This window comes from Vulpes lagopus, chromosome 4 (genome assembly GCF_018345385.1).
Source record: "Vulpes lagopus strain Blue_001 chromosome 4, ASM1834538v1, whole genome shotgun sequence".
Classification (NCBI taxonomy): Eukaryota; Metazoa; Chordata; class Mammalia; order Carnivora; family Canidae; genus Vulpes; species Vulpes lagopus.
This window is the reverse complement of record NC_054827.1, coordinates 25887823-25912725: the sequence shown is the minus strand read 5'-3', so window position 1 is coordinate 25912725 and position 24903 is coordinate 25887823. Positions and strand designations below refer to the sequence as shown.

At 43.5% G+C, this 24903-nt stretch overlaps 1 protein-coding gene across 1 annotated transcript in view; it reads left to right on the top strand.

The window, feature by feature from the left end:
• Positions 1-11848: 11848 nt before the first annotated feature.
• The window catches only part of GSR (glutathione-disulfide reductase), a 46981-nt gene continuing 33926 nt past the window's right edge, over positions 11849-24903 (top strand). The window contains exon 1 of the mRNA XM_041752875.1: positions 11849-12251. Within this exon, the coding sequence (XP_041608809.1) occupies positions 11961-12251 (291 nt within the window). The 5' untranslated portion in view covers positions 11849-11960. The remainder of the gene's footprint in view (positions 12252-24903) is intronic.

Below are 24903 nucleotides of genomic sequence, written 5' to 3'. Positions count from 1 at the left end.
TTTGAATGACTTACCTTGGCGTCATGGTTCTATGACCTCATTGCCATCCCATTTTCTCGCCTCTATGGCGCTTCTGCCCACCTGCAACTCTTAAATGACAGTGGTCTCCACAGTTTACAAAGTTTCTTGCTTTAAAGTTTTGTGTTCTGGCCCATGCATCAATCCTCCCACCTCACCCTTCTGTGGAGTCCAGCACATTTATTGAACTCCACAGTGTGCCTGGTACTGTAGAACTATGGGAAATTCAAATCTATGTAAGTTACTAAATTTGTCCTCAAGAAACTCAGTTTACTAGCCCTGCCTGTAAACAGATAAATACAGGGACGCCTGGGTGGTTCAGTGGTTGAGCATCTGCTTTCAGCTCAGGGCAGGATCCCAGTCTGGGGATGGAGTCTGCATCCGGCTCCCTGCAAGGAACCTGCCTCTCCCTCTGCCTAAGTCTCTGTCTCTGTCTGTCTCATGAATAAATTCAAAACAAAACAAAACAAAAAAAACGGATGAATACAGTACAGCACTTGAGTGCTATGATAGGGATACCCACCGGGTACAATGAACTCTACCCCTACGGTTTGGGGGTAAAGCCTTCAAATTGTGTTGTAAATGTCAGGAGTTGATTGGAGGATTGGCAGTGAGGACCAAAGGAAGAGTGGGATTTCAAATTTAGGAAGCAATGCAGAGGAATTACCAGTTTAAGTATATAATGGTTTAAATAGTTTAAATATTAAATACGTAATAGTTTAAAATAATGCACTTTAAAGTTTGAATGGAGGGAGGGCTCAGTGGTTGAGCATCTATCTGCCTTTGGCTCAGGTCGTGATCCCAGGGGTCCTGGGATCGAGTCCTGCATCAGGCTCCTCACAGGGAGCCTGCTTCTGCCTCTGCCTATGTCTCTGTCTCTCTCTGTGTGTCTCATGAATAAATAGTAAATCTTATAAAAAATTTTTTAATTTAAAAAAAGTTTGAATGGAGGGACACTTGGATGGCTCAGCGGTTGAGCATCTGCCTTTGGCTCAGGGTGTGATCCCAGGGTTCCAGGATCAAGTCCCTGATCAGGCTTCCTGCATGGAGCCTGCTTCTCCCTCTGCCTGTGTCTCTGCCTCTCTCTGTGTGTCTCTCATGAATAAATAAATAAAATTTCAAAAAGAAAGTTTGAATGGAGATGTATACATAGGTTGGAGGTAGGCCCACAGGGAACTTTGCTTTGTATATGGGCTAAGAACTTTGTCTTGAACCTGAAAGTGCAAAATAGGAAGGCACAATCTCAAAATCAATTCGGTGAAGTAATATAAATTATAACATGACATACCAATTAAATAATTAAATATATTGACTCACTAAGAGATTCTTTTTTTTTTTTTTAAATTTTTTTTAATTTTATTTATTTATGATAGGCACACAGTGAGAGAGAGAGAAGCAGAGACACAGGCAGAGGGAGAAGCAGGCTGCATGCACCGGGAGCCCGACATGGGATTCGATCCCGGGTCTCCAGGATCGCGCCCCGGGCCAAAGGCAGGCGCCAAACCGCTGCGCCACCCAGGGATCCCTCACTAAGAGATTCTTATTTGTTGTCTGTATGAACACAGGAAAAGGAGGTTCCACAGTTCTTACCATCTTCATTTTTATACAGTTTCCTCCTTTAGGTATTTTTCTTGTTATTGTTCTCTGGCTTTATATATTCCTTTTTTTTTTTTTAAAGATTTTATTTATTTATTCATGAGAGACAGAGAGAGAGAGGCAGAGACACAGGCAGAGGGAGAAGCATGCTCCATGCAGGGAGCCCGATGCAGGACTTGATCCTGGGACTCCAGGATTATGCCCTGAGCTGAAGGCAGACATTTAACCACTGAGCCACCCAGGCATCCCTGGCTTTCTATATTCCTAATTTCTTTTTTTTTTTCTTTATTTATTTATGATAGTCACACAGAGAGAGAGAGAGAGAGGCAGAGACATAGGCAGAGGGAGAAGCAGGCTCCATGCACCGGGAGCCCGACCTGGGACTCGATCCTGGGTCTCCAGGATCGCGTCCTGGGCCAAAGGCAGGCACCAAACCACTGCGCCACCCAGGGATCCCCTATATTCCTAATTTCATCTGTTGATAGCACCAGTGAATTTCTGTCAAGAGAGTAAAGTGGAGGCTTGCAAGTACTCCAGGGTCATACACATTTTCCAAACTTTGTCCATTGTGAAATCTCTCTCTGTCCATTGTGATTATCTATGCTAACTCCTTGCAAAAAGACCAGCAAAATAATCCGTTTTAGTAAAACCAAGTTTCCCACATACTACATTAAGGGAGAATACTATCTTGACAAAGTCTTAATAGTGTCTCAGAGAAAAAGTCAAGGATTTTGAAGTTTAGATTAGAGTGGTTTAAGGTGCGCTTTTCGATTCCTTTGTGGGTACCTCACTGGGATTGGACATAGTGCATGGTATAATAGTTTAGGACTGGTGGGCTGAGCAAGATAGGAGACTTGACAGCAGGTGAGTTTCCTTTTTTTGGTAAAGAAGGGGATTTGCCAATTGAGTGATGAGTTCAACTTCTCAGTACCTGAGAGGGAAACTTTTTACCCAGATGAGCAACCTATTGTTCAGATAAATGGATTTTCAGGAAAATTTAAAGTTAATGAGTTATGTACTGACAGCCTACTTACAGGCAAGAATTTCCTGGAACAATAGTAGAGTCATTATGGTGATTGATGTAATTCTCTTTTTTTTTTTGATTGATGTAATTCTAAGTGATTATAACCCATGGGCTACAGATGTCTCAGTTCTCACAATACAATCTTATAAACATCCTTGGGTATAGTATAAGAGAAAGAGATTTTAAAATCTACATACTTCATATTAAATTATTAACATTCTTAAAACACAAATTTCACATTTTTCTTAACAAGTGATGCAACCTGTTCATTTTTAAAAAGTAGGATTGCCAACATATTTAAAAATTATATATAATTGGGCAGCCCTGGTGGCTCAGCGGTTTAGCGCCACTTCAGCCTGGGGCGTGATCCTGGAGACCCAGGATCGAGTCCCACATTGGGCTCCCTGCTTGGAGCCTGCTTCTCCCTCTGCCTGTGTCTCTGCCTCTGTGTGTGTGTGTGTGTGTGTGTCTCATGAATAAATAAATAAAATCTTTTTTAAAAATTATATATAATCATATTTGGTAAGGGGACTAATATTTATTAAAATGTAGCCTGAATTATACATTAAGTGTATCCAAAATGCTTTTGTGATGAAATTTTGGAATTTTGCATTTTAAAAAATCAACTAGTTGGAGCGCCTAGCTGGCTCAGTCAGTAGAGCATGCAACTCTTGATCTTGGGGTTGTGAGTTTGAGCCCCTGTGGAGTATAGAGATTACCTATTTTTAAAAATACTGTTTAAAATTTTTTTCAGGGCAGCCCCGGGGGCTCAGCAGTTTAGCGCTGCCTACAACCTAGCATGTGATCCTGGAGACCCAGGATCGAGTCCCACACCGGTCTCCCTGCATGGAGCCTGCTTCTCCCTCTGCCTGTGTCTCTGCCTCTCTCTCACTCTCTCTCTCTCTGTGACTGTCATAAATTAAAAAAAATAAAATTAAATTAAAAATTAAAAAAATGAAAAGATTACTTAAATAAAACTTGAAAAAAAAATTTTCAGACAAGAAAGTTAAAAAATGTAGTGAGTATCCATATACCCACCACATTTTATTATACATATTTTAATCACATATCTATGAACCTGTCTTCTCTTTTTTTAACTTGTCTTTTTTTTTTTTTTTGAGGCATTGCAAAGTTGTATACATTAAGGGCTCCTGGTGGCTTGGTTAAGTGTCTGACCATTAATCTCAGCTCAGGTCTTGATCTCAGTGTCATGAATTCAAGCCCCACATTGGGCTCCGAGCTGGGTGTGGAACCTAGTTAAAAATTAAAACAAACAAGCAAATACACAACAGGTGCCTGCATGGATCAGTCAGTTAAGCATCTACCTTCTGCTCAGGTCATGATCCTCTGGGGTCCTGGGATCAATCCTGCCCTGTGGATTAATCCTTGCTCAGGATTAATCCTGAGCTCTCTACTCAGTGGGGAGTCTGCTTCTTCTTCTTCCTCTGCCCCTCCTTCCTCTCAGGCTCTCTTGCTTTCTCTTTCAAATGAATCAATAAAATGTAAAAAAAAAAAAAAAAAAAAAAAAGTTGCAGACATTAGTACACTTCCCCCAAAATACTTCAGTGTGCATATCATTAACTGTATGTTATGAATATGTATACTTGACATGATATGCATACTCTAGCATGCCTATCATTAACTATGAAAAAACATAAATATCTAAACTGTACATTGCTTGAGTTCCAGTATAAACATTGTTAAAAGATAAACTAAGGGATATTAAAAACTTTAGGTATTTATTTGAGCAAAAATCTATTTGAATTGGGCAGCATCCAATCCAGGAGACACAAAGGAGCTCTGAGACTTTTATAGCCAGAGGAAGAGAGAATAAGGAAGTTATTCTATGCAAAAAATAGGTTGGTTATTGCAAGATTACTTTCCTTTGGGCGATGGCAGGGGTCTATCAAGCAGATTACCTAAGTAGTACTGATGTAGTTTTGGAATGTAAGTGAGGTTTAGTGGGATGAGGTCAAGAGCCAATGACCAAGAAAGAATTCTTTTTTTTTTTTAATAATAAATTTATTTTTTATTGGTGTTCAATTTGCCAACATACAGAATAACACACAGTGCTCATCCCGTCAAGTGCCCCCCTCAGTGCCTGTCACCCATTCACCCCCACCCCCCGCCCTCCTCCCCTTCCACCACCCCTAGTTCGTTTCCCAGAGTTAGGAGTCTTTATGTTCTGTCTCCCTCCAAGAAAGAATTCTTGAGACATCTTTGGTGCAAAATGGTGGTTTTATTAAAGCACGGGCAGGACCCCTGGGCAGGAAGAGCTGCTGCCCGGGGCCTGTGAGGGGTGACTGATTATACACCTGGGAATTGGGAGGGGTTTGAGGATAGTGTACTCTATAAGGAATTTTGGAAGCAAGATTTCCAGGACCTTGAGGGGGCTAGCTATTGTTGGGAAAAGGTCACTTATTACCGTCTAATAAAACCTGAGTCATGAGACTCTTCAGATGTATATAGGTGGGCCATGTGCTTGGAGGATGATTGCCAACACATATCTTGGGGCTTTAGAGATAAAGGGACATTTCTAAAGAAATTTGTTGTTGTTAAAGATATTATTTATTCATGAGACACAGAGAGAGAGAGAGAGAGGCAGAGACAAGGCAGAGGGAGAAGCAGGCTCCATGCAGGGAGCCCAGTGTGGGACTGATCCCAGGACTCCAGGATGGTGCCCTGAGCCGAGGCAGATGCTCAACTGCTGAGGCACTCAGGCACCCTATTGCTAAAGCTTTTTATGATATCCCCCATCTTCTTTCAAAATACATTGCTAACACAATTAAGTAGAGGTTCAAAGGGTGAAAGAGCTATTGAGTGCATGTGTGATTTCCCCCTAGATGTGTCTTCTGAGATAGTGTCCAAGTTTCCCACAAAGCAGACTTGCTGTTCTTGTCAGAAAGATTCCTTCTGCTTACTGTAAAATTCTTTTTGTTAATCTCACTTTCAGTTACAGCTATTGTCTATCTCTTCATGATTTATCCTTTCCTCAGTATTACACACTGAAATTGTGTAACTAGTAATATTTGTTTTATTCCTTCCTCATATTATTTTTATCCTCATAAGTGACTGCAATTATCTTTACATATGCATCATAAGAAATGCATGTCATTGAGCAACCTGGTTGTGCAAGATTCTTTGTATACCATTATTTCCTGTACAGACTTCTCAGATTGTTTATAGAAGTACTATTACCACCTTCCATCTAGTTTAATAGCTCTTGATCTGTAACCTCAAATAACACGAAGTTGTGATATAAATTAGTCACTGATGAGTCATGAATACATTTCCTACAAATTATACTATAGAGAGAATGCAGGAGAAAGAAGCTACATTAAAAAAAAAGGGGGTATAATGCTAAGTGAAATAAGTCATTCGGAGAAAGACAAATGCCATACAATTTTAGTCATATGGGGAATTTAAGAAACCAAGAAAAAATGAACAAAGGAAAAAGAGACCAAAAAAACAGACTCTTTTTTTTTTTAATTTTTATTTATTTATGATAGTCACCCAGCGAGAGAGAGAGAGAGAAAGGCAGAGACATAGGCAGAGGGAGAAGCAGGCTCCATGCACCGGGAGCCCGACGTGGGACTCGATCCCGGGTCTCCAGGATCGCGCCCTGGGCCAAAGGCAGGCGCTAAACCGCTGCGCCACCCAGGGATCCCAAAAACAGACTCTTAATTCTAGGGAACAAACTGATGGTTACCAGAGGGGAGTAGGGTAGAGGAATGAATGAAATAGGTGATGGGGGTTAAGATTATGATGAGTATTGAGTAATGTATGGAATTGTTGAATCACTATAAATATGTAAATATGCATATATACGTATACATATACGCATCATTGAAACTAATATAACTGTATGTTAATCATACTGGAATTTAAAAAATCATTCACTTGTACCCACGTACAGTTGGTAAATTTTATGTATGTAAATTCTCAATTTTTTTAAAGGTTTTATTTATTTATTCATGAGAGACAGAGACAGAGAGAGAGAGAGAGAGAGAAAGAGAGAGAGAGAAGCAGAGACATAGGCAGAGGGAGAAGCAGACTCCATGGAGGGAGCCTAATGTGGGACTTGATGCTGGGATTCCAGGATCACACCCTGAGCTTAAGGCAAAAGCTTAACCACTGAGCCACCCAGGCGTCCCTCAGTGGTTTTTAAAAATGGGTAAATGAAGAGATAAAAAATGATATTTGACATTTTCTCCTACACAAAATACCATGAAAAAATATTGGCTTCTTTAGTTTTTACCATAGGACACTATCTATAATGGTTTCTCTCCAGTAATTGTTAAGAGAATAGACTTCAGAGTTAGGACTCTAGATTTGAATTCCAGCTCTACCGTTTACCAGCTGTGTAGTCTTGTACAGGCTATTTATCTTCTCTGAACCTCAGTCTTTTCATCTATACAATGGAGATAATAATGGTATTTATTTCTTAGGTTGAGGAAGAGATAACATAAAGTTCTTAGCATTACACCTAATAAAGCTCTTAAGCATAGTACTTATTTATATGTTGTTGGTTTATTTTTTTAATAATTTTTATTTTTTTTAAGATTTTATTTATTTATTCCTGAGAGACACACACAGAGAGAGGCAGAGACACAGGCAGAGAGAGAAGCAGGCACCATGCAGGGAGCCCGATATGGGACTCAATCCCGGGTCTTCAGGATCATGCCCTGAGCCAAAGGCAGATGCTCAACCGCTGAGCCACCCAGGCGTCCCTAATTATTGGTTTATTATTTTGACAAATATTTCACAGTGTCTTGGTGGAAATCACCTAAGTTTTCTAATGTTTGAAGAAAAATTCAATGATGAAATTATTAAGAGATGAATTGCTTGGGGTTCTGCTATTTTTCACAAAATAACTTAGTTTTCATTCTTATCTCTTTTTTAAAAAATTTTTAAAGATTTTATTTATTTATTCATGAGAGACAGAGAGAGAGAAAGAGGCAGAGACACAGGCAGAGGGAGAAGCAGGCACCCTGTGGGGAGCCCAATGTAGGATTGGATCCCTGGTCTCCAGGATCACGCCCTGGGCCGAAGGTGGCACTAAACCGCTGAGCCACCCGGGCTGCCCCATTCTCATCATTTTTTATTTTATTTTTTTAAAGAAAAACTAATTTTTAAAAAGATTTATTTATTTATTTATATGAGAGAGAGAGAGAGAGAGAGAGAGAGAGGCAGAGACACAGGAGGAGGGAGAAGCAGGCTCCATGCCAGGAGCCTGACGTGGGACTCGATCCCGGGTCTCCAGGATCATGCCCTGGGCCAAAGGCAGGAGCCAAACCGCTGAGCCACCCAGGGATCCCCAATTCTCATCATTTTAAAAGTTTATTTTATTTATTGATCTCTACACCAAACACGGGACTCAAACTCAAGACCCAGAGACCAAGAGTCACATGCTTTTCCTTTTTTTTTTTCACATGCTTTTCCTAATAAGCCAGCGAGTTGCCTCCATTTTCAGCATTTAATATCCTAAATCTACCTCTTATTAACTACCTTGACTATATTTTTAGTATAGCTGATAATTTTTTTCCTTGAAGAAAACTTAGAAACAGTCTGAAATCTTCAAGTGCTTGGGATATGGCTACCTGTTCCCCTTCCCATGTAAGTCAGAACCAAAAGGTAAAAACACTTATATGAAAATAAAACATTTTAATCCCAAACAATACCTTATAAATCTTTAGTTTCAACATATTGCATGGGTTTATGTAATTAGGTGGCAAAAGATTCTTTCCTCCTTTACAACTAGCAGGGTTTTATATAGATCTTTACCTCCTTTCATCTTCTTTGTGTAGTTTTATGGTGTCATCTTTCTCTCATATTTCCTGGTTCAAAACTTGTCATCCTTGACTATTGTACCCTCCCTCCAACCTTCACTTAGTTATACCTGTCCAATCTGTTTTTTCCTATCTGTTCTCAAAACAGCCTTGGGCTCCTATATAGTCAATTTTACCATCTCCAGTTCATGTCAGATATTTCCAGGGAAAGATATCTCAGAAATTTTCAGCAACTACTTATGGCCTCTGGACTAATGTCTAAACACCTTAGCCTGGGTACAAGCAAGACTTTCCAGGACTCCACCCAACTCCCATTACCCCTTTTTCAAATTTCCTACAGTCCAGTCAATCTGTACTCCTCTACTGATGTATCTATCACTCATTATCCTACCCCTATGGACTCATTTCCTACAAAGTTATCCTCTTTATTTGACATGCCTACCTTCTTTTTGCCAGCCTTCCCATTTCACAATTGAAGAAGTGATTATGACAATGTCTGTGGTAGGAAATGAATCCAAGTTTCTCAGACTCTTGACTCCTTTTTTTTTTTTAAGATTTATTTATTTATTTATGATACACACACACACACACACACACACACACACACAGAGGCAGAGAGAGAAGCGAGCTCCATGCCCATGCCCGGAGCCCGATGTGGGACTCGATCCGGGGACTCCAGGATTGCGCCCTGGGTCAAAGGCAGGCACCACACCGTTGAGCTACCCAGGGATCCCAGACTCTTGACTCCTAAATACTTCAGTGACTCCTAATTACTCCGGTGTGTATCTCTTAAGAAACAAGGATATTGTCTCACATAACCACAGTACAATGATCACAGGAGGAAATTTTGCATCAATGTAGTATCAGGATATATTATATAGGCCACACTTCAAATATCACCAACTATTCTTTATAGTGAATTTTCCCCAATTCAGAATGCCATCCAGGATCAAGCCTGGTCTTTATTTCTCATATTTCTTCAATATTCTTTTTTTTAAGATTTTATTTATTTATTCATGAGAGGCACAGAGAGAGAGAGAGAGAGAGAGAGGCAGAGACACAGGCAGAGGGAGAAGCAGAAGCAGGCTCCACGCAGGGAGCCCGACGCGGGACTCGATCCCGGGTCTCCAGGATCACTCCCCGGGCTGAAGGCAGGCGCTAAACCGCTGAGCCACCCAGGGAGCCCCTCTTCAATATTCTTTAACCTGGAATAGATCCTTTGCCTTGCTTTATTTTCAAGACATTGCTAGTTTTTTTTTTCCTTTTTTCTTTTTTTTTTTTTACTTTTTAAAACTATTATTAAAAAAAAAACTATTATTTGAAAGGGGGGGGGGCAGAGGAAGAGAATCTTTAAGCAGACTCCCCAGTGGAGCATGGAACCCATGGTGGGGCTCAATCCCAGGACCCGTGAGATCATGACCTGAGCTGAAACCAAGAGGGGGGACACTCAACTGACTGAGCGACATAGGTGCCCCAAGACATTAACATTTTTTTTTTTTTTAAAGAATAAGGCTAGTTGTTTGTAAAATTCTCCTCAGTGTGGGTTTTTCTGAACCTTACCTCGTGATTAGATTCAGAGTAGGGGGCAGCCCCAGTGGCTCAGCGGTTTAGCGCCACCTTCGGTCCAGGAGACCCGAATCGAGTCCCGTGTCGGGCTCCCTGCATGGAGCCTGCTTCTCCCTCTGCCTGTGTCTCTGCCTGTCTCTCTCTCTCTCTCTGTGTGACTATCATAAAAAAAAAAAAAAAAAAAAAAAAAAAACATTAAAAAAAATAGATTCAGATTAGGGATTTCCAGCAGGAATACTATGTAAGTGGTATACTTCTTACTGCATCACATCACAGGGCACACTATGACAACTGTCGCATTAGTGACAATATTCAACTTCAATCACTTGGGTATGACAGTGTCTGGACCCCTGTAAAGTTGCTTTCCTCCCTTTGTGATCAATAGTAATCTGTGGAGACATATTCTAAGACTGTCAAATTTTCACCCAAGTAGCTTTAATATTCACTGATGTTTAATGACACTCTTATCACTATGATAGTTGCAAAATGATGAATTTCCTAACTGTTGCTCCTTCTACATTTATTACATGGATTTGTACTGGAGGAACTTTCCCTTCTTCCCCTATCTTACTTTTTAAGCAGGATTTAAAAAACCTTAAAAAATAAAATGGAGGAGTGCGTGGGTGGCTCAGGGGTAGAGCATCTGTCTTTAGCTCAGGTTGTGATCCTCTGGTCCTAGGATCAAGTCCCCTATCAGACTCTTCAATGGAGCCTACTTCTCCCTCTGCCTATGTCTCTGTCACTCTCTGTGTCTCATGAATGAATAAAATCTTTTAAAAAGAAAGAAAGAAAGAAAGAAAGAAAGAAAGAAAGAAAGAAAGAAAGAAAGAAAGAAAGAAAGAAAGAAAGAAAGAAAGAAAGAAAGAAAGAAAGAAAGAAAGAAAGAAGGAAAGAAAGAAAGAAAGTGGATGCCATTTTAACTGGAGTGTAGTTAATTCCCATTCTGCTTCAAGGTGCTGGGTGAGTTTCTCTGGACACGGACTTTCATTCCTGGGCCTCCAGTTGAGGGCTCTCAGCCTGTGGGTGATGGGCTGGGTCATATTCCTGCAAAGGGTGGACTATCATCACACAAATTCGAAGCTCACTCTTCTGTTGTGTATGCAGTTGGCAGTTCCAGATATTCGAAAAGGACGCTCGAGGTGCACCTGGATGGCTCAGTGGGCTAAGCCCTGGCCTTCCAATTCCTCCGCTCAGTGGGGAGTTTCCTTCTCCCACTTCCTCTGTGATCTCATACATACGTAAAACAACACTCGTCTCAGTTGTTTGGGAATAAAATGCCTTTGGTCTCCATCTCTACCCTACCTTTCTGCTTAACTTGGGGGTCACAGAAACATTTATTCCAAATGTTTCCCAGACTAAATGTGCTCTACAGTCACCTGAAGGCTAGAGAATTGTTTAAAGCATGGATTGCTGGGGTTCGGCACCCAGAGAGTCCAATTTAACTCAGGAGATCTGGATTAAGGCCCAGGAATCAGCAATCCGGGTATAGTCTGCGGATCACACTTTGAGAAACATCACCTACCAAAAGGATGAAGGGCAAACCTCCCTTCATCCAGACGTTGGCGCCACTGGCAACTCCCAAGGTGCCTGCCAGCTCAGGAAAAGGCGGGGGGCCGGTGGGAGACCAAAGCAGGGCTTTCACCCCCCCCGCGCCCCGCGGCCTTCCGAAACCTACATCCGGTGGATGCGGGTGGGACGCGAGGTCCCAGGTGCGGGGTGAAGGCGGAGGAGTCCGCGCCGCCGCTGGGCGTGGGCAGGGCCGGCCGGCGGGCGCTCAGAGGGCGGGGTGGGGGCGGGTCCCCCTCGGCGCCCGCGGGGCCGCGGCCCGGGAGCCCCTCCCCCGCCCTGCCCCCTCCCCCCGCGCCCGGCCGGGTGCTTAGTCACCGTGAGGCTGCGCTCGCCCGGGGCCCGCGCACCCCCTCCCCGGACCGCCCGCGGGCCGCTCCCCTGCGCGCACTTCCGCGTGCATGGCCCTGCTGCCCCGGGCCCTGGGCGCGAGCGCGGGGCCGAGCTGGCGGCCGGCGGCGCGCGCCTTCCCCGGCTTCCCGCGGCCGCGGCCCACCCGCGCGCTCTCCCGCGCCATGGCCTGCAGGCAGGAGCCGCAGCCGCAGCGCCCGCCGCCCGCCGCCGGCGCCGCGGCCTCGTTCGACTACTTGGTGATCGGCGGCGGCTCGGGCGGGCTGGCCAGCGCGCGCAGGGCGGCGGAGCTGGGCGCCCGGGCCGCCGTGGTGGAGAGCCACAAGCTGGGCGGCACATGCGTGAGTACGGGGCCCCGCAGCCCGGCTTTCTCTGCCTAGCGCGGTCCGTCCGTCCGCGGCGGCGGGCGGGCTCCCGGCCGGGGTAGAGGAGACCCGGCTCCTTGGTGGGGGCCCCCGGAGCTAAGCCCAGGTGCAGCCTTAGCCGTAGGTGGTGCATCTAACAGAACTTGCCCGTACCGTAATCCCCCGCTTGATCGCACCCCCAGATCCGTGGAACAGAACTGCCCGCGGAAGACTTGCAGCCGGCCTCGGGGGTCCGGGTGTTGGGGAGCGGAATGGGGGGGGACATGCCCTCGAGAGATGCGAATCCTGATCCTCTCCTTTCAGTTTCAGGGGCAGAGTGATTTTACAGTCGTGGTTCTCACCCTTGCCTTGCGAATTCGGAGCACCTGAGGAGTTGGAAAAATTCTGCTGTGGGTTCCACTCCCGTGGCTTCTGGTTTCACTGGCCCGAAGTGCAGTCTGGGCTGTGGGAGGTTTAGAAGCTCCACAGGGGTTCTGATCGCAGCCAACCTTGATAACCACGGACTGTAGGTTACTCCGGAGTAAGAGTTACTGAATTCTCAGACGTTTGTTTGTTTCTTTGTTTTTTGTTAAGTCTTTTTCTTTTTTTGAGCGGGTTTTAAAACTGCTTCCAAAAAAGAGGGTCGTAAATCTTAACGATTGAGAAACCTCATCACATTTATTTATTTTTAAAGATTTTTATTTATTTATTCATGAAAGACACACACACACAGAGAGGCAGAGACACAGGCAGAGGGAGAAGCAGGCTCCACGCAGGGAGCCTGACCTGGGACTCGATCCTGGGTTTCCAGGATCATACCCTGGGCTGAAGGCGGCGCTCAACCGCTGAGCCACCCAGGCTGCCCCAAGAAACCCCATCATTTAAAAAAAAAATTTTGTTCCCATGTTATCGGTGTGACCTTTTCTATCACAAGACTTGGGTGAGGTACTTGCTGTTAACATTAAAATTCTGTGTCCAAGACTAACCTGGAATTGGGAAGGGTTCTCCAAATTATTTTGGAAACTGGTGTTTAAATTATACCAAATTGGGAACTCCTTAAGGGCAGGGATGGGTTCCTGTGTTTGTGCACCTCTTATCATCTTAACAAAATATCTTGCTCAATAATCATACGTGTAATGAATCAAACTCAGAATTGACAGTTTGTGAAAGGGCTGACTCCATTGTCCAGTACTTATTTTTCAAATTCAAAATGAAAGTGGGAATAGAATGGAGGAAAGGAAAAAATCCCTGGTAATGATCAACTTGCACCTTGACATTTTAGTACATACCTCCACTAGAACTCTTGTGTCTGCAGAAAGCAGATTGAGGGGTCCCCCTGGGCAGCTTGTGAGAGCACTTGATGACTTCTTTGTATTCCTTTTCTTTGTCTTTTTTTTTTTTCAGATTTTATTTTTTAAGTAATCTCTACACCCAACGTGAGGCTCGAATTTATAACCCCAAGATCGAGTCACATGCTCTACTGACTGAGCCAGCCAGGCGCCCCTGTACCTCTTTTCTGTTTTCCACCTCGTACATTATATCATAATCTGTTTGTGGCATCCATCATCATTGTCTGGTTCCACTGATATTAATCAAGAGAAGGGGCTGGCCTCATTTTTAGGTACTTGTTAGGAATATGAATTCACTAAGAGGTAAATTACTTCTGAGAGCGAGTGAAGGACAGGTTTGGACAGCCTGCCATTTACTGCTTCCTTATACAGTGCCTGGCCTTGCTTGTTTCATTCTGCTACAGCAACTTTTGTTTTCCTGTGAGCATTGGTATCTTGAGGAAATCCCCTATTTCACATCTTTATGACATTCCTTTGGGGTTCTTTTCAAATTGGCTTTTGGTGTTGAATTACAAGGAAGGATGTAGGTATGTGTTAAATATCAGAGAATATATTACAATCAATAAGACCAGAATTTAGATTTAAGAATTCCAATTATCTGGGGCACCTGGGTGGCTCAGTTGATTGAGCATCTGCCTTCAGCTCAGGTCATGATCTTGCAGTTCTGCTATCTGGCCCCACAGGCTCCCTGCGCAGTGGGGAGCCTGCTTCTCCCGCCTCCCTGCTCTTCCTCTCTCTTGGTATCTCTGCCACTGTCTCCATTTCTCTCTCTCAAATAAATAAAATCTTTAAAAAAAAAAATTCCAGTTATCTAGGCTATCACTAGTTGCAATATTAAACTTATGATATCCAGTGATTTCCAAGCTGGTGTAGGGAACATAGGCCTTCTGAAACACATTATTTCATTTGTTCGAGTCCTCATTTCCTGTATTCTAAGTGCTAAGTACTTGGATTGAGGCTGGCAGAGAGAAAAGTGTAGATAAAAACATATATAAGGCAAAGATCCCCTCCCACAGGGAATTTGCAATATGGTGTGGGAGCAAAATGTGACGTCAGCTCCAAAGTGAGATGGTCTGTGTTAATTGCTGCAATAGTAAACAAAGTAGTTGAGAGTGTTGGAATCATCTTTTCTGCCTGGTTACCACGGGATGGATGCTTCTGTGAAGGAGAGAGTATCCTTCTGAACTTGAATGGAATGAATACCATGTTTTGATAGGGTAGGGTCAGAGGCAAAGGCAGAGAGGCAGAGTATGTTGTGTAATCGGATTTGTGTATTTGGAATAGGGGCGTCTCTTATAGAAGTAAGATAGGGGGAGCTGATGGGTTGGTTGTATTAAAAATATGAAGTTTCTAGGGGTGCTTGGCTGGCTCAGTCCGTAGAGCATGTGACTCTTGATCTTGGGGTGGTGAGTTTAAGCCTCACATTGGGTATAGAGCTTACCTTAAAAAAAAAAAAATGAAGTCAATTGTGTGGAAGGGGTTTTGAGTTGGAGGAGTGCATCAATAAAAGTGGTTTTATGATAGTACTATTGAGAGCTGTCCTTTGGGGAAATCAAATAGAAGTTTCTTTAGTATTGATAGTTTGACCATTTTTTTTCCTAAATAAAATATTTTGATTCTGGACCTTGGTGAATATTTTAAGTTGATGTGGGTGAATTCACATTGAAGAGTCAAATTAAAGTCTTCCAGTAGTTAATGGGATTGTGTTTTTGTTTTGTTTTTTTAAATAATTAATTTATTTATTTGATTCCACTGGGGCTCGAACCCAGGACCTTATGTGCGTAACGCAGACGTGCTAACTGCTACACTATGGAACCGCGCGCAATTTATTATTGGAGAGAGAGAGCGCACAGCCAGGGGGAGGAGCAGAGGGAGAAAGAGAAAGAGAGGGAGAAGGAGAAGCAGACTCCCCATGGAGCAGGGATCCCAATATGGGGCTGGATCCCAGGACCCTGAGGTCTCAGGTCTCGGGTCTTCAGCAACCCGAGCTGAAGGCAGACGCTTAATTGACTGAGCCACCAGGTGCCCAGTGTTTTGTTTTTGTTTTATTTTTGTTTGCTCATTTACTAATTCTTATGCCAGGTATACAGGTACTTTTTTTTTTTCAGGTACTTTTTTAGATGCTAGAATCATGGCAACAAACAAATCCCTGTCCTTATGGAGCTTACTTGTTATCTGTAGTTTCTAAGTTTTCCATGCAATATTTTTGTAATAGTCTTTTTTTTTTTAAAGACCAAGTTCTTGTTTTTAGGGTTTTTTTTTTTTGTTTGTTTGTTTGTTTTGCTTTGTTTTTTGGTCTGTTGTAAACCTTCCTCCGTGAAAGTTTAGACTCATGGAGTGATAGAGCTGGAAGTGATTTTGGAGAGCCAATAATCCTGTGACTACAGTCTTTTTTTTTTTTTTTTTTTTTTTAATTTATGATAGTCATACAGAGAGAGAGAGAGGCAGAGATACAGGCAGAGGGAGAAGCAGGCTCCATGCACCGGGGAGCCTGACGTGGGATTCAATCCCGGGTCTCCAGGGTCGCGCCCTGGGCCAAAGGCAGGCGCCAAACCGCTGTGCCACCCAGGGATCCCAACTACAGTCTTTTTTGAAGATAGAAGCACTAACATAAGCTTGCTGACTTAATTTTTTTAGAGTAGTCGTCTTTTTTTTTTTTTTTTTTTTTTTTTAGGATTTTATTTATTTGTGAGAGGCAGAGAGAGACACAGGCAGAGGGAGAAGCAGGCTCCCCATGGGAGCCTGATATGGGACTTGATCCTAGGACCCTGGGATCATGACCAGAGCCAAAGGCACTCAATCACTGAGCCACCCAGGTGCCCCTAGTGGAGTGGTTATTAAAAATTTTTTCTGGAAAAAAAAATTTTTTTTTTCTGGGAGGGGATGCCTGGGTGGCTTAGCAGTTACATGCCTTCAGCCCAGGATGTAATGCTGGAGTCCCAGGATCAAGTCCCACATCAGGCTCCCTGCATAGAGCCTGCTTCTCCCTCTGCCTGTGTCTCTGCCTCTCTCTCCCTGTGTTTCTCATGAATAAATAAATAAAATCTTAAAAAAAAATTTTTTTTCTGGGCTGCTTGGGTGGCTCAGGGATTTAGCACTGCCTTTAGCCCAGGGCATGAGCCTGGAGACCCCGAGATTGAGTCCCAGTTCCGGCTCCCTGTGTGGAGCCTGCTTCTCCCTCTGCCTGTGTCCCTGCCTCTCTCTCACGCTCTCTCTGTCTCTCAGGAATAAATAAAATCTTTTTTTTTTTTTTTTTTAGATTTTATTTATTTATTCATGAGAATACACACACACACACACACAGAAGCAGAGACACAGGCAGAGGGAGAAGCAGGCTCCATGCAGGGAGCCTGATGTGGGACTCGACCAGGATCACACCCTGGGCTGAAGGTGGTGCTAAACCCCTGAGCCACCCGGGCTGCCCAAATAAAATCTTAAAAAAATTTTTTTTCTATCACTGTCTTATTTATTTATATTTTTATTTTTTAAGGATTTTATTTATTCATGAGAGAGACAGAGAGACAAGCAGAGACACAGGCAGAGGGAGAAGCAGGCTCCCTGTGGGGAGCCCGATGTGGGATTCGGTCTCAGGACTGCAGGATCACACCCTGAGTCAAAGGCAGCCGCTCAACCGCTGAGCCACCCAGGCGTCCCTATTTATTTTATTAAAAAAAATTTTTTTTAAGGATCTTATTTATTCTTGAGAGAGACAGGCAGAGACACAGGCAGAGAGAAGCAGGCTCCCCTCAGGGAGCTTGATGCAGGACTTGATCCTGGGACTCCAGGATCTCACCCTGAACAGAAGGCAGACTCTCAGCCCCTGAGCCACCCAGGTTTCCCTATTACTGTCTTTTTCAAAATAAAAAATGATGTTTTAATAAGTAGGAGGCTTATAATTTCAAGTAAAGGACAGTTCTTGAAATTGAATACTTTTTTTTTTTTTTTTTTTTTTAAGATTTCGAGAGAGAAAAAAAAAAAGTCACAAGCAGAGGGAGAGGGAGAAGCAGACTCCTTGCTGTGGGATCTTGACTGGAGCCAAAAAGGCAGATGCTTAACTGACTGAGCCACCCAGGCGCCCCAATACTTTTAGCTTTATGAAACATTACATGGACCTTGTTATTTTCATTTCATTTAGGATTGGACTCAGATCCTTGTAGGAATTTGGGAAGCATTGTTCTGGTTCAGCACCCTTACTTTACGGAGGAGCAGAGTGAGTGTCAGCTAAAATATGGTTGAAAACAAACAAAGCATACTGTAACCTAAGGGAATGATGGGCCCGGCCATCAGAAACTATAGTTTTGGTGTATTAGTATGGAGTAAACTGTGACTTGATGAACCTGTTTAAGCATTATTCTTTACTTCAGGGGAGGGGCCTTCTTAACTTCCTTCTGAGGAACCAGACAGCATTTACTCCAAAAACAGTTAAGGATCTACCACATAGGTCTTCACTACATAGCTCCTGATTTAGTAGGTGTGGTGTGAGACAAAGCAGATGTATTTTTATAAAAGAGCTCCATTCTGGTTTTGGTGTAATGTGAGCCAGACACAGTGGCAGGGTCTTCATGGGAAGAAGGGACAGTATGAAGCATTGGGACGAATCTGGTAAATTCTGCATAAATGTGCAGGTCAGATGATAGTGACTTTGGTTGTAGAGTCATTCATTTCCTGGTTGCATTATTATGCTTCTGAAGCAGCTAGTGGAGAATGCCCTTGAAGGCTGTCTCTACACCGTATGACTGTATGCCTTTATTTTCTGACTCTTCCTTCCTAGGAGGCTTTTTTTGTAAACTTCTGCAATCTGATAGGGTAGACCCCTTCAAGAAGATACACATTTTCAAGATGAGTGATGCATCTTTGTGTTCTTAAGAGTTCACCTTTTGGGGCACTTGGATAGCACAGTTGGTTAAGCATCTGCTTCTGGCTCAGGTCAGGATCCCAGGGTCCTGGGATTGAGGGTCCCCTCCCCCTGGCGTTGGGCTTCCTGCTCAGTGAGGAGCCTGCTTCTCCCTCTCCCTCTGCCTTTCGCCCTGCCGGTTCTCCCTCTCTCAAATAAATAAAATCTTTAAGAAAAATCATTTTCATTTAAAAAACTGAATTTTTTTAAGGATTATATTTATTCATGAGAGAGACAGAGAGGCAGAGACATAGGCAGAGGGAGAAGCAGGCTCCCTATGGGGAGCCCCATGTGGGACTAAATCCCAGGACCCTGGGATCACACCCTGAGCTGAAGGCAGCCGCTCACCACTGAGCCACCCAGGAGTCCCAAGTTCTTTTTTTTTTTTTTTCTTTTGATATAATTTTTTTAAGCTGTTAAATTCAGGTATGAGATGACTTTGTCCCATATTGTGTTCTGTAGGGGAGGAAAAACTTTTCCTCTACCCTTTTAGGTTCAGTAGCTGGAGCCTGCAAATTAGACCAACAGTAGACAGGTATGTAGTTTATTTCACATGCACAAGAGTATCACAGAGGGGAGGTGGTGGTGGTGGCAAAAGGAGCACTCTGGCCTGGAAGCTTAATACCAATAGAACAAAGAGTGATAAATTGTGGAGGAGTGATTAACAAAGGAAAGGGGGGTTTGGGCTCCTAGTAGCAGTAAATTGTGGGAAGGTAAATACATGAGGGGAACATATGAAAGATAAAGGTTACTTTTTAAAAAGATTTTATTTATTTGAGAAAGAGAGCGACAGCCCGAAAGAGAAAGAGAGCAAGAGAGTGGCATGCAAGGGGGGGGGGCGGGGCAGAGGGAGAACCAGACTCCCTGCTGAGCAGGGAGCAGATTCAGAGCTTGATCCCAGGACTCCGAGATCATGACCTGAGCTGAAAGCAGATGCCCAACTGGTGCCCCATAAAGATCACTTTAATAAGATTTTTTGTATAGATTCAGCTCAGTGTTAATTTTTCCATCTTTGGTGATAAAGGTTGTTCGCCTCATCCTGGCACCGAAGAGGGATGAGGGATACTTTCCCAAAGGGAAATGTATGCCCTGGGATCCCTGGGTGGCGCAGCGGTTTAGCGCCTGCCTTTGGCCCAGGGCGCGATCCTGGAGACCCGGGATCGAATCCCACGTCGGGCTCCCTGCATGGAGCCTGCTTCTCCCTCTGCCTATGTCTCTGCCTCTCTCTCTCTCTCTCTGTGACTATCATAAATAAATAAAAGTTAACAAAAAAAAAAATTAAAAAAAAAAAAAAAGGAAATGTATGCCCTGCTTTTAGCAGGAGGGAGAGAGGTCCTCCTTTGCTCTTAATTATCTTTAGCTCAAGATGATCTGCATGCCAGAGTAGCACGGTTTGGGGTGGCATATCCTGATCTTCTTTAGTTCAAAGTGAAAGAAGCAACAGAGGCCAGAATTGCTACTAAACTAATGAATAAATCAAGTCAAGAGACATGTGTAGCTCTAATAACCTGATTCCACCCTTAAATTGGTCTTTATTTTTTCACCATTAGGCAAAAAGTTGTAGGGTATTAGGTTAGATGCTAAAAGTGGGAAACTGAAGGAAATCATCTACTTTTCCCTAGAATTCAGTAAGGATAATGATCTCTTGTTGCATATTGCAATTAAGTCATTTCTAAGGGCAGAAAAAATAAAGGAAATGACCTTCAAATCTAGTTTCTGGCATCTCCAAAAAGTTAAATGTAATACTTCTCTCATGACCAAAGAGAAATGCAAAGATTGCCCACAGCCAAGGTAAATGAGAGCCTTCTGGGAGCTTTGTCTCTGCGGTTCAGTTTTCTGCCTACGCAGACACAGGAGGAATCAGCTTGAGGAGTTGTTTCTGATTTACTGCTCCCTAGGCCCCAGGGCCTGTGGGAGCACATGTTCCAGTGTTCTTGCTGAGTGTGCTGATTTTGTGATAAGGAGTAACCGGGTTCTTGTGGTATACGCGTGTAGTTCTCACCAATGAGAGTTGGTACTAAGGGTTAATTACCCGGCCAAAAGTTTTCTTTTTCTTTTTAATTGAGGTATAGTTGACATCTAACACTGTATTAGTTTTGCTGTACAGCATAATGATTTGGGTATACTGTGGAATGATCACCAGCAGAAGTCTAGTTAAGCTTGTCGCCATACATAGTTACAAATCTTTTTTTCTTGTGACAAGAGCTTTTAAGATCTACTCTCTTAGCAACTTCCTAATAAGCAATACGGTTATTATTAGCTCCAGTCACCATGTTGTACATTACATCCCCATGACTTATTGATTTTATAACTGGAAGTTTGTACCTGGTAAAGACTTGATTATTAATGTCACTGTGAATGGGGCAGCCCGGGTAGCTCAGTGGTTTAGTGCCGCCTTCAGCCCAGGTTGTGATCCTGGAGACCCGGGATCAAATTCCACGTCGGGATCCCTGCATGGAGCCTGCTTCTCCCTCTGCCTGTGTCTCTACCTCTCTCTCTGTGTGTCTCTCATGAATAAATAAAATCTTAAAAAAAAAAAAAAAGTCACTGTGAATGGTGTTGCCATTGGAGTGCCAATGGAGATGCCAGCAGGAAAGGGTGGGGGCTCATTCATTCATTCATTCATTCATTCATGAGAGACACAGAGATTGAGGTAGAGACACAGGCAGAGGGATAAGCAGGCCTCCTGCAAGGAGCCCGATATGGGATTCAATCCCAGATCCCTGGATCACGCCCTGAGCCGAAGGCTGACGCTCAACCACTGAGCCACCCAGACATCCAAGGCGGGGGTTTTAAAAGAGGTCTGAAAAACAGGCTTCTCAGTAGACTGTTGTTTGTATTTATCTAGGCTGAAAACAATGACTTAGCAACATGTAAATCAACCTAACTTGATGTGATAGTGTGTACTTTGATATTATGATGTCTGTATCTCTACATAAGACTGAATATACTTCTTAAAAATTTTAATGGTTAGAACACTTAACATGAAATCTATGCTCTTAACAGATTTTTAAGCATATAATACAGTATTGTTGACTACAGTACAATATGGTAAAGCAGGATACCTAGAACTTACTTATCTTGCTTCACTGAAATTTTGTGCCTGTTGATTAATAACTTCCCATTCCTCTCCCACATCTGCCCAGACCCTGGCAATCACCATTCCATTCTTTGGTTCTATGAATTTTTCTTTTTTAAGATTTTAAAAGATTTTTAAAGATTTTTTTAAAAAGATTTTAAATAAGATTTTATTTGAGAGGGATCCCTGAGTGGCTCAGTGGTTTAGCGCCTACCTTCAGTCCGGGGCCTGATCCTGGAGTCCCGGAATCGAGTTCCACATCGGGCTCCCTGCATGAAGCCTGCTTCTCCCTCTGCCTGTGTCTCTGCCTCTGTGTGTGTGTGTGTCTCTCATGAATAAATTAATAGAATCTTTAAAAAAAAGATTTTGAGAGAGAGTGAGAGAGAAAATGAGCTGGGTCGGGGTGGGGGAATGGAGGGAGAAGCAGACTCCCCACTGAGCAGGGAGCCTGATGTGGGGCTTGATGCTGGGACTCCGGGATCATGACCTGAACAGAAGGCCAGACGCTCAATGGATTGAGCCACCCAGGCACCCTGAATTTGACATCTTTTTTTTTTTTTTTAAGATTTGATTTATTTATTCATGAGAGAGAGAGAGAGGCAGAGAGGCAGAGACATAGGCAGAGGGAGAAGCAGGCTCCATGCAGGGAACCTGATGCGGGACTCAATCCCAGAATCCCGGGATCATGCCCTGAGCTGAAGGCAGATGCTCAACCACTGAACCACCCCGGCATCCCTGAATTTGACCATTTTAGGTATCTCATGTAAGTGGAATCATGTAATATTTGACTTATTTCCCTCATTTTAGTATAATGTCCTAAGTTGAATGTGCATTTTTAAATGTATATTTGCATAAAGGAGATCACACACCTTCAGGTTTTTTTTTTGTTTTGTTTTGTTTTTTTTAAGATTTTACTTCTTTAAGGGAGAGAGTGTGCACACGCATAACCAGTCAGGGAAGGGCAGAGGGAGAAGCAGGCTCTCCACTGAGCAGGAAGCCTGATGTGGGGCTCCATCCTAGGACCCTGGGATCATGACCTGAGCCAAAGGCAGATGCTTAACCAACTGAGCCACCCACCCAGGTACCCCAATACACCGTCAGTATTGACAGGTAGCCCTCAGAAACAGAAAGTTACCCTAATTTGTTTTGTGGGTTTAGAGTTTCATAAAGTGTGGCACACCTATATTCGTAAGCACCAAATTAAGGAGTGATTGAAAGGGTGGGGTTAGTTGAAGTAGGCAAATCCTAATGTTGAAATTGGTCTTTTGATCTACACTGTTGATTGTTTCATTTTTTGCACTAGGATTAGTATGATATTACTTTGCTATCTGCCTTAGAACCTACTAAATCTTCAGAGCCAGAAAAGAAAGGCTGCTTCTGAATCTGTCAGAGGTCCTATTTCTAAGAGGCACTTTGGGCTCAGCGGTTTAGCGCCGCCTTCAGCCCAGGGCCTGATCCTGGAGACATGGGATTGAGTCCCACGTCAGGCTCCCTGCATGGAGCCTGCTTCTCCCTCTGCCTGTGTCTGGCTCTCCTCCCCTTCCCGCCCCCACCGTGTCTTTCATGAATAAATAAATCTTTAAAAAAAATAAGAGGCACTTTGAACAAGTCATAGCAGACTATTTCTTATAGAGTGGGATTGAAGGAATTTTGCGGAAAGACTAAAGACCTTATAATTAATAACCATTTATTCATTAGTTATTACAACATTAGATACTAAATTAGGATATAGGATCCTAGATCTTTTTCTTTTGGTGGGGGAGTAGAAGATGTGAGGCCAGATGTTACTCTGAAGCACAGGTGACAGCTGGACTTGCGGATTAACATGTGAAGTAGGGGCAGCCAGCAGGCTTGAAGGACCAAACCCTCAATCTGTGGGAGCTGATGCTATCTCCAGGTAGATAATGTCAGAACTGAGTTAACTGGGGCACCTGGGTGGCTCAGGTCGTGATCCCGGGGTCCTGGGATCAAGTCCTGCCTCAGGCTCCTTGCAGGGAGCCTGCTTCTCCCTCTGCCTGTGTCTCTGCCTCTCTCTGTGTGTCTCATGAATAAGTAAATAAAATCTTAAAAAAACATAAAAAGAATTGAGTTAATTGCTTGATGGCCTGGAAAATTTTACACACTTTGGAGTTGGCATCAGGGTTGTACAGGCCAAGGGCCTTTAGTCACTGTTGGTGTGAAGCTGATGAAACTTGACAAAGACAGAGATCTTTGTTCTGCTTGCCTACTTATTCCAACTCCTAGGACAGTCAGTCATGCATTAAGTGGGTATTCAGTATAGAGTTGCTGAAAGAATGAGTTGATGAATTGATAGGGTTTTGGTAGTGAATGATGACTGGTTCATCAGACACTCTGTGTTCCTTCCCCATATCCATCTTGAACTAGATGGTAGGATGCAAAACAGGAATCTGAAGACAAGTCTGTGACAGGAGACAGAAGGGGTAACCAAAAGGAAGTTTACGGTTAAGCACAGGTGGCATTCTTGACAGGTGCAGCTGTCAATGGAACAAACCCTTGTTTTACCACCAACATGGGCAATGGGAAGTTTTTACTTAATTTCGGCTGAACTGAAGATGAGAGGGCCCAGCCTATAAAAATGGTAAAGTGCCTGAATGCTGCCACATGTATCATCGGACTCTTCACACGTTCTGTCCCTGATGGGAGAGGCCCCTGTCTTTACTGTGAGCAGATGCTGGCAGGCCGATGGAACAGGATTCTGAATACCAGGTCGGGACAGGGAGTTCTTAGAGACGGACTGTCAGATTGCAAAGGAGACAAAGCTACCAGAGTGTCTCTGGCATTGGGTGTACTCAGGAGTTCGAGAAACTTGTCTCTAAGGCTTATTGTTAGTTAATGCCCCCCTAGGGAATGAGGGCTCTGCAGGAAATTTGCCAGGTGCCGAGTGTTGTTTCAGGTCTTATTGGCTGTGTGTGCCCTTGGAGAGTCAGTGTCCTTAGAACCCATCATCGTGGTGTGCCAGCCTGGGAGGCAAGCTTAATGCCATCAGTTGATTCATTCCTGAGGGGAGCCAGCCACCAGGGACGTTTATCTCCTCTCTTTTCAGTAAGCCTTTTGTGAGCTTGGGGATCTAGCGGAATGCAGAAATAATTCAGGGGAGTCAATCTCATCGTCAGATCTATTATAAATGAGAAAAGAGGTGCTTTATTTGCATTATCTCTCATCTTCTCAAAACCTCTATTATATATTACCATTCCCATTTTATGGATTTAAGAAACTGAGCTCAGAGATTTAGAAACTTACCCACCAACAGCCAGTAAACGGGAGGGAAAGTTGGGATTCAAACTCATGTCTGTCTGACTCTATGCT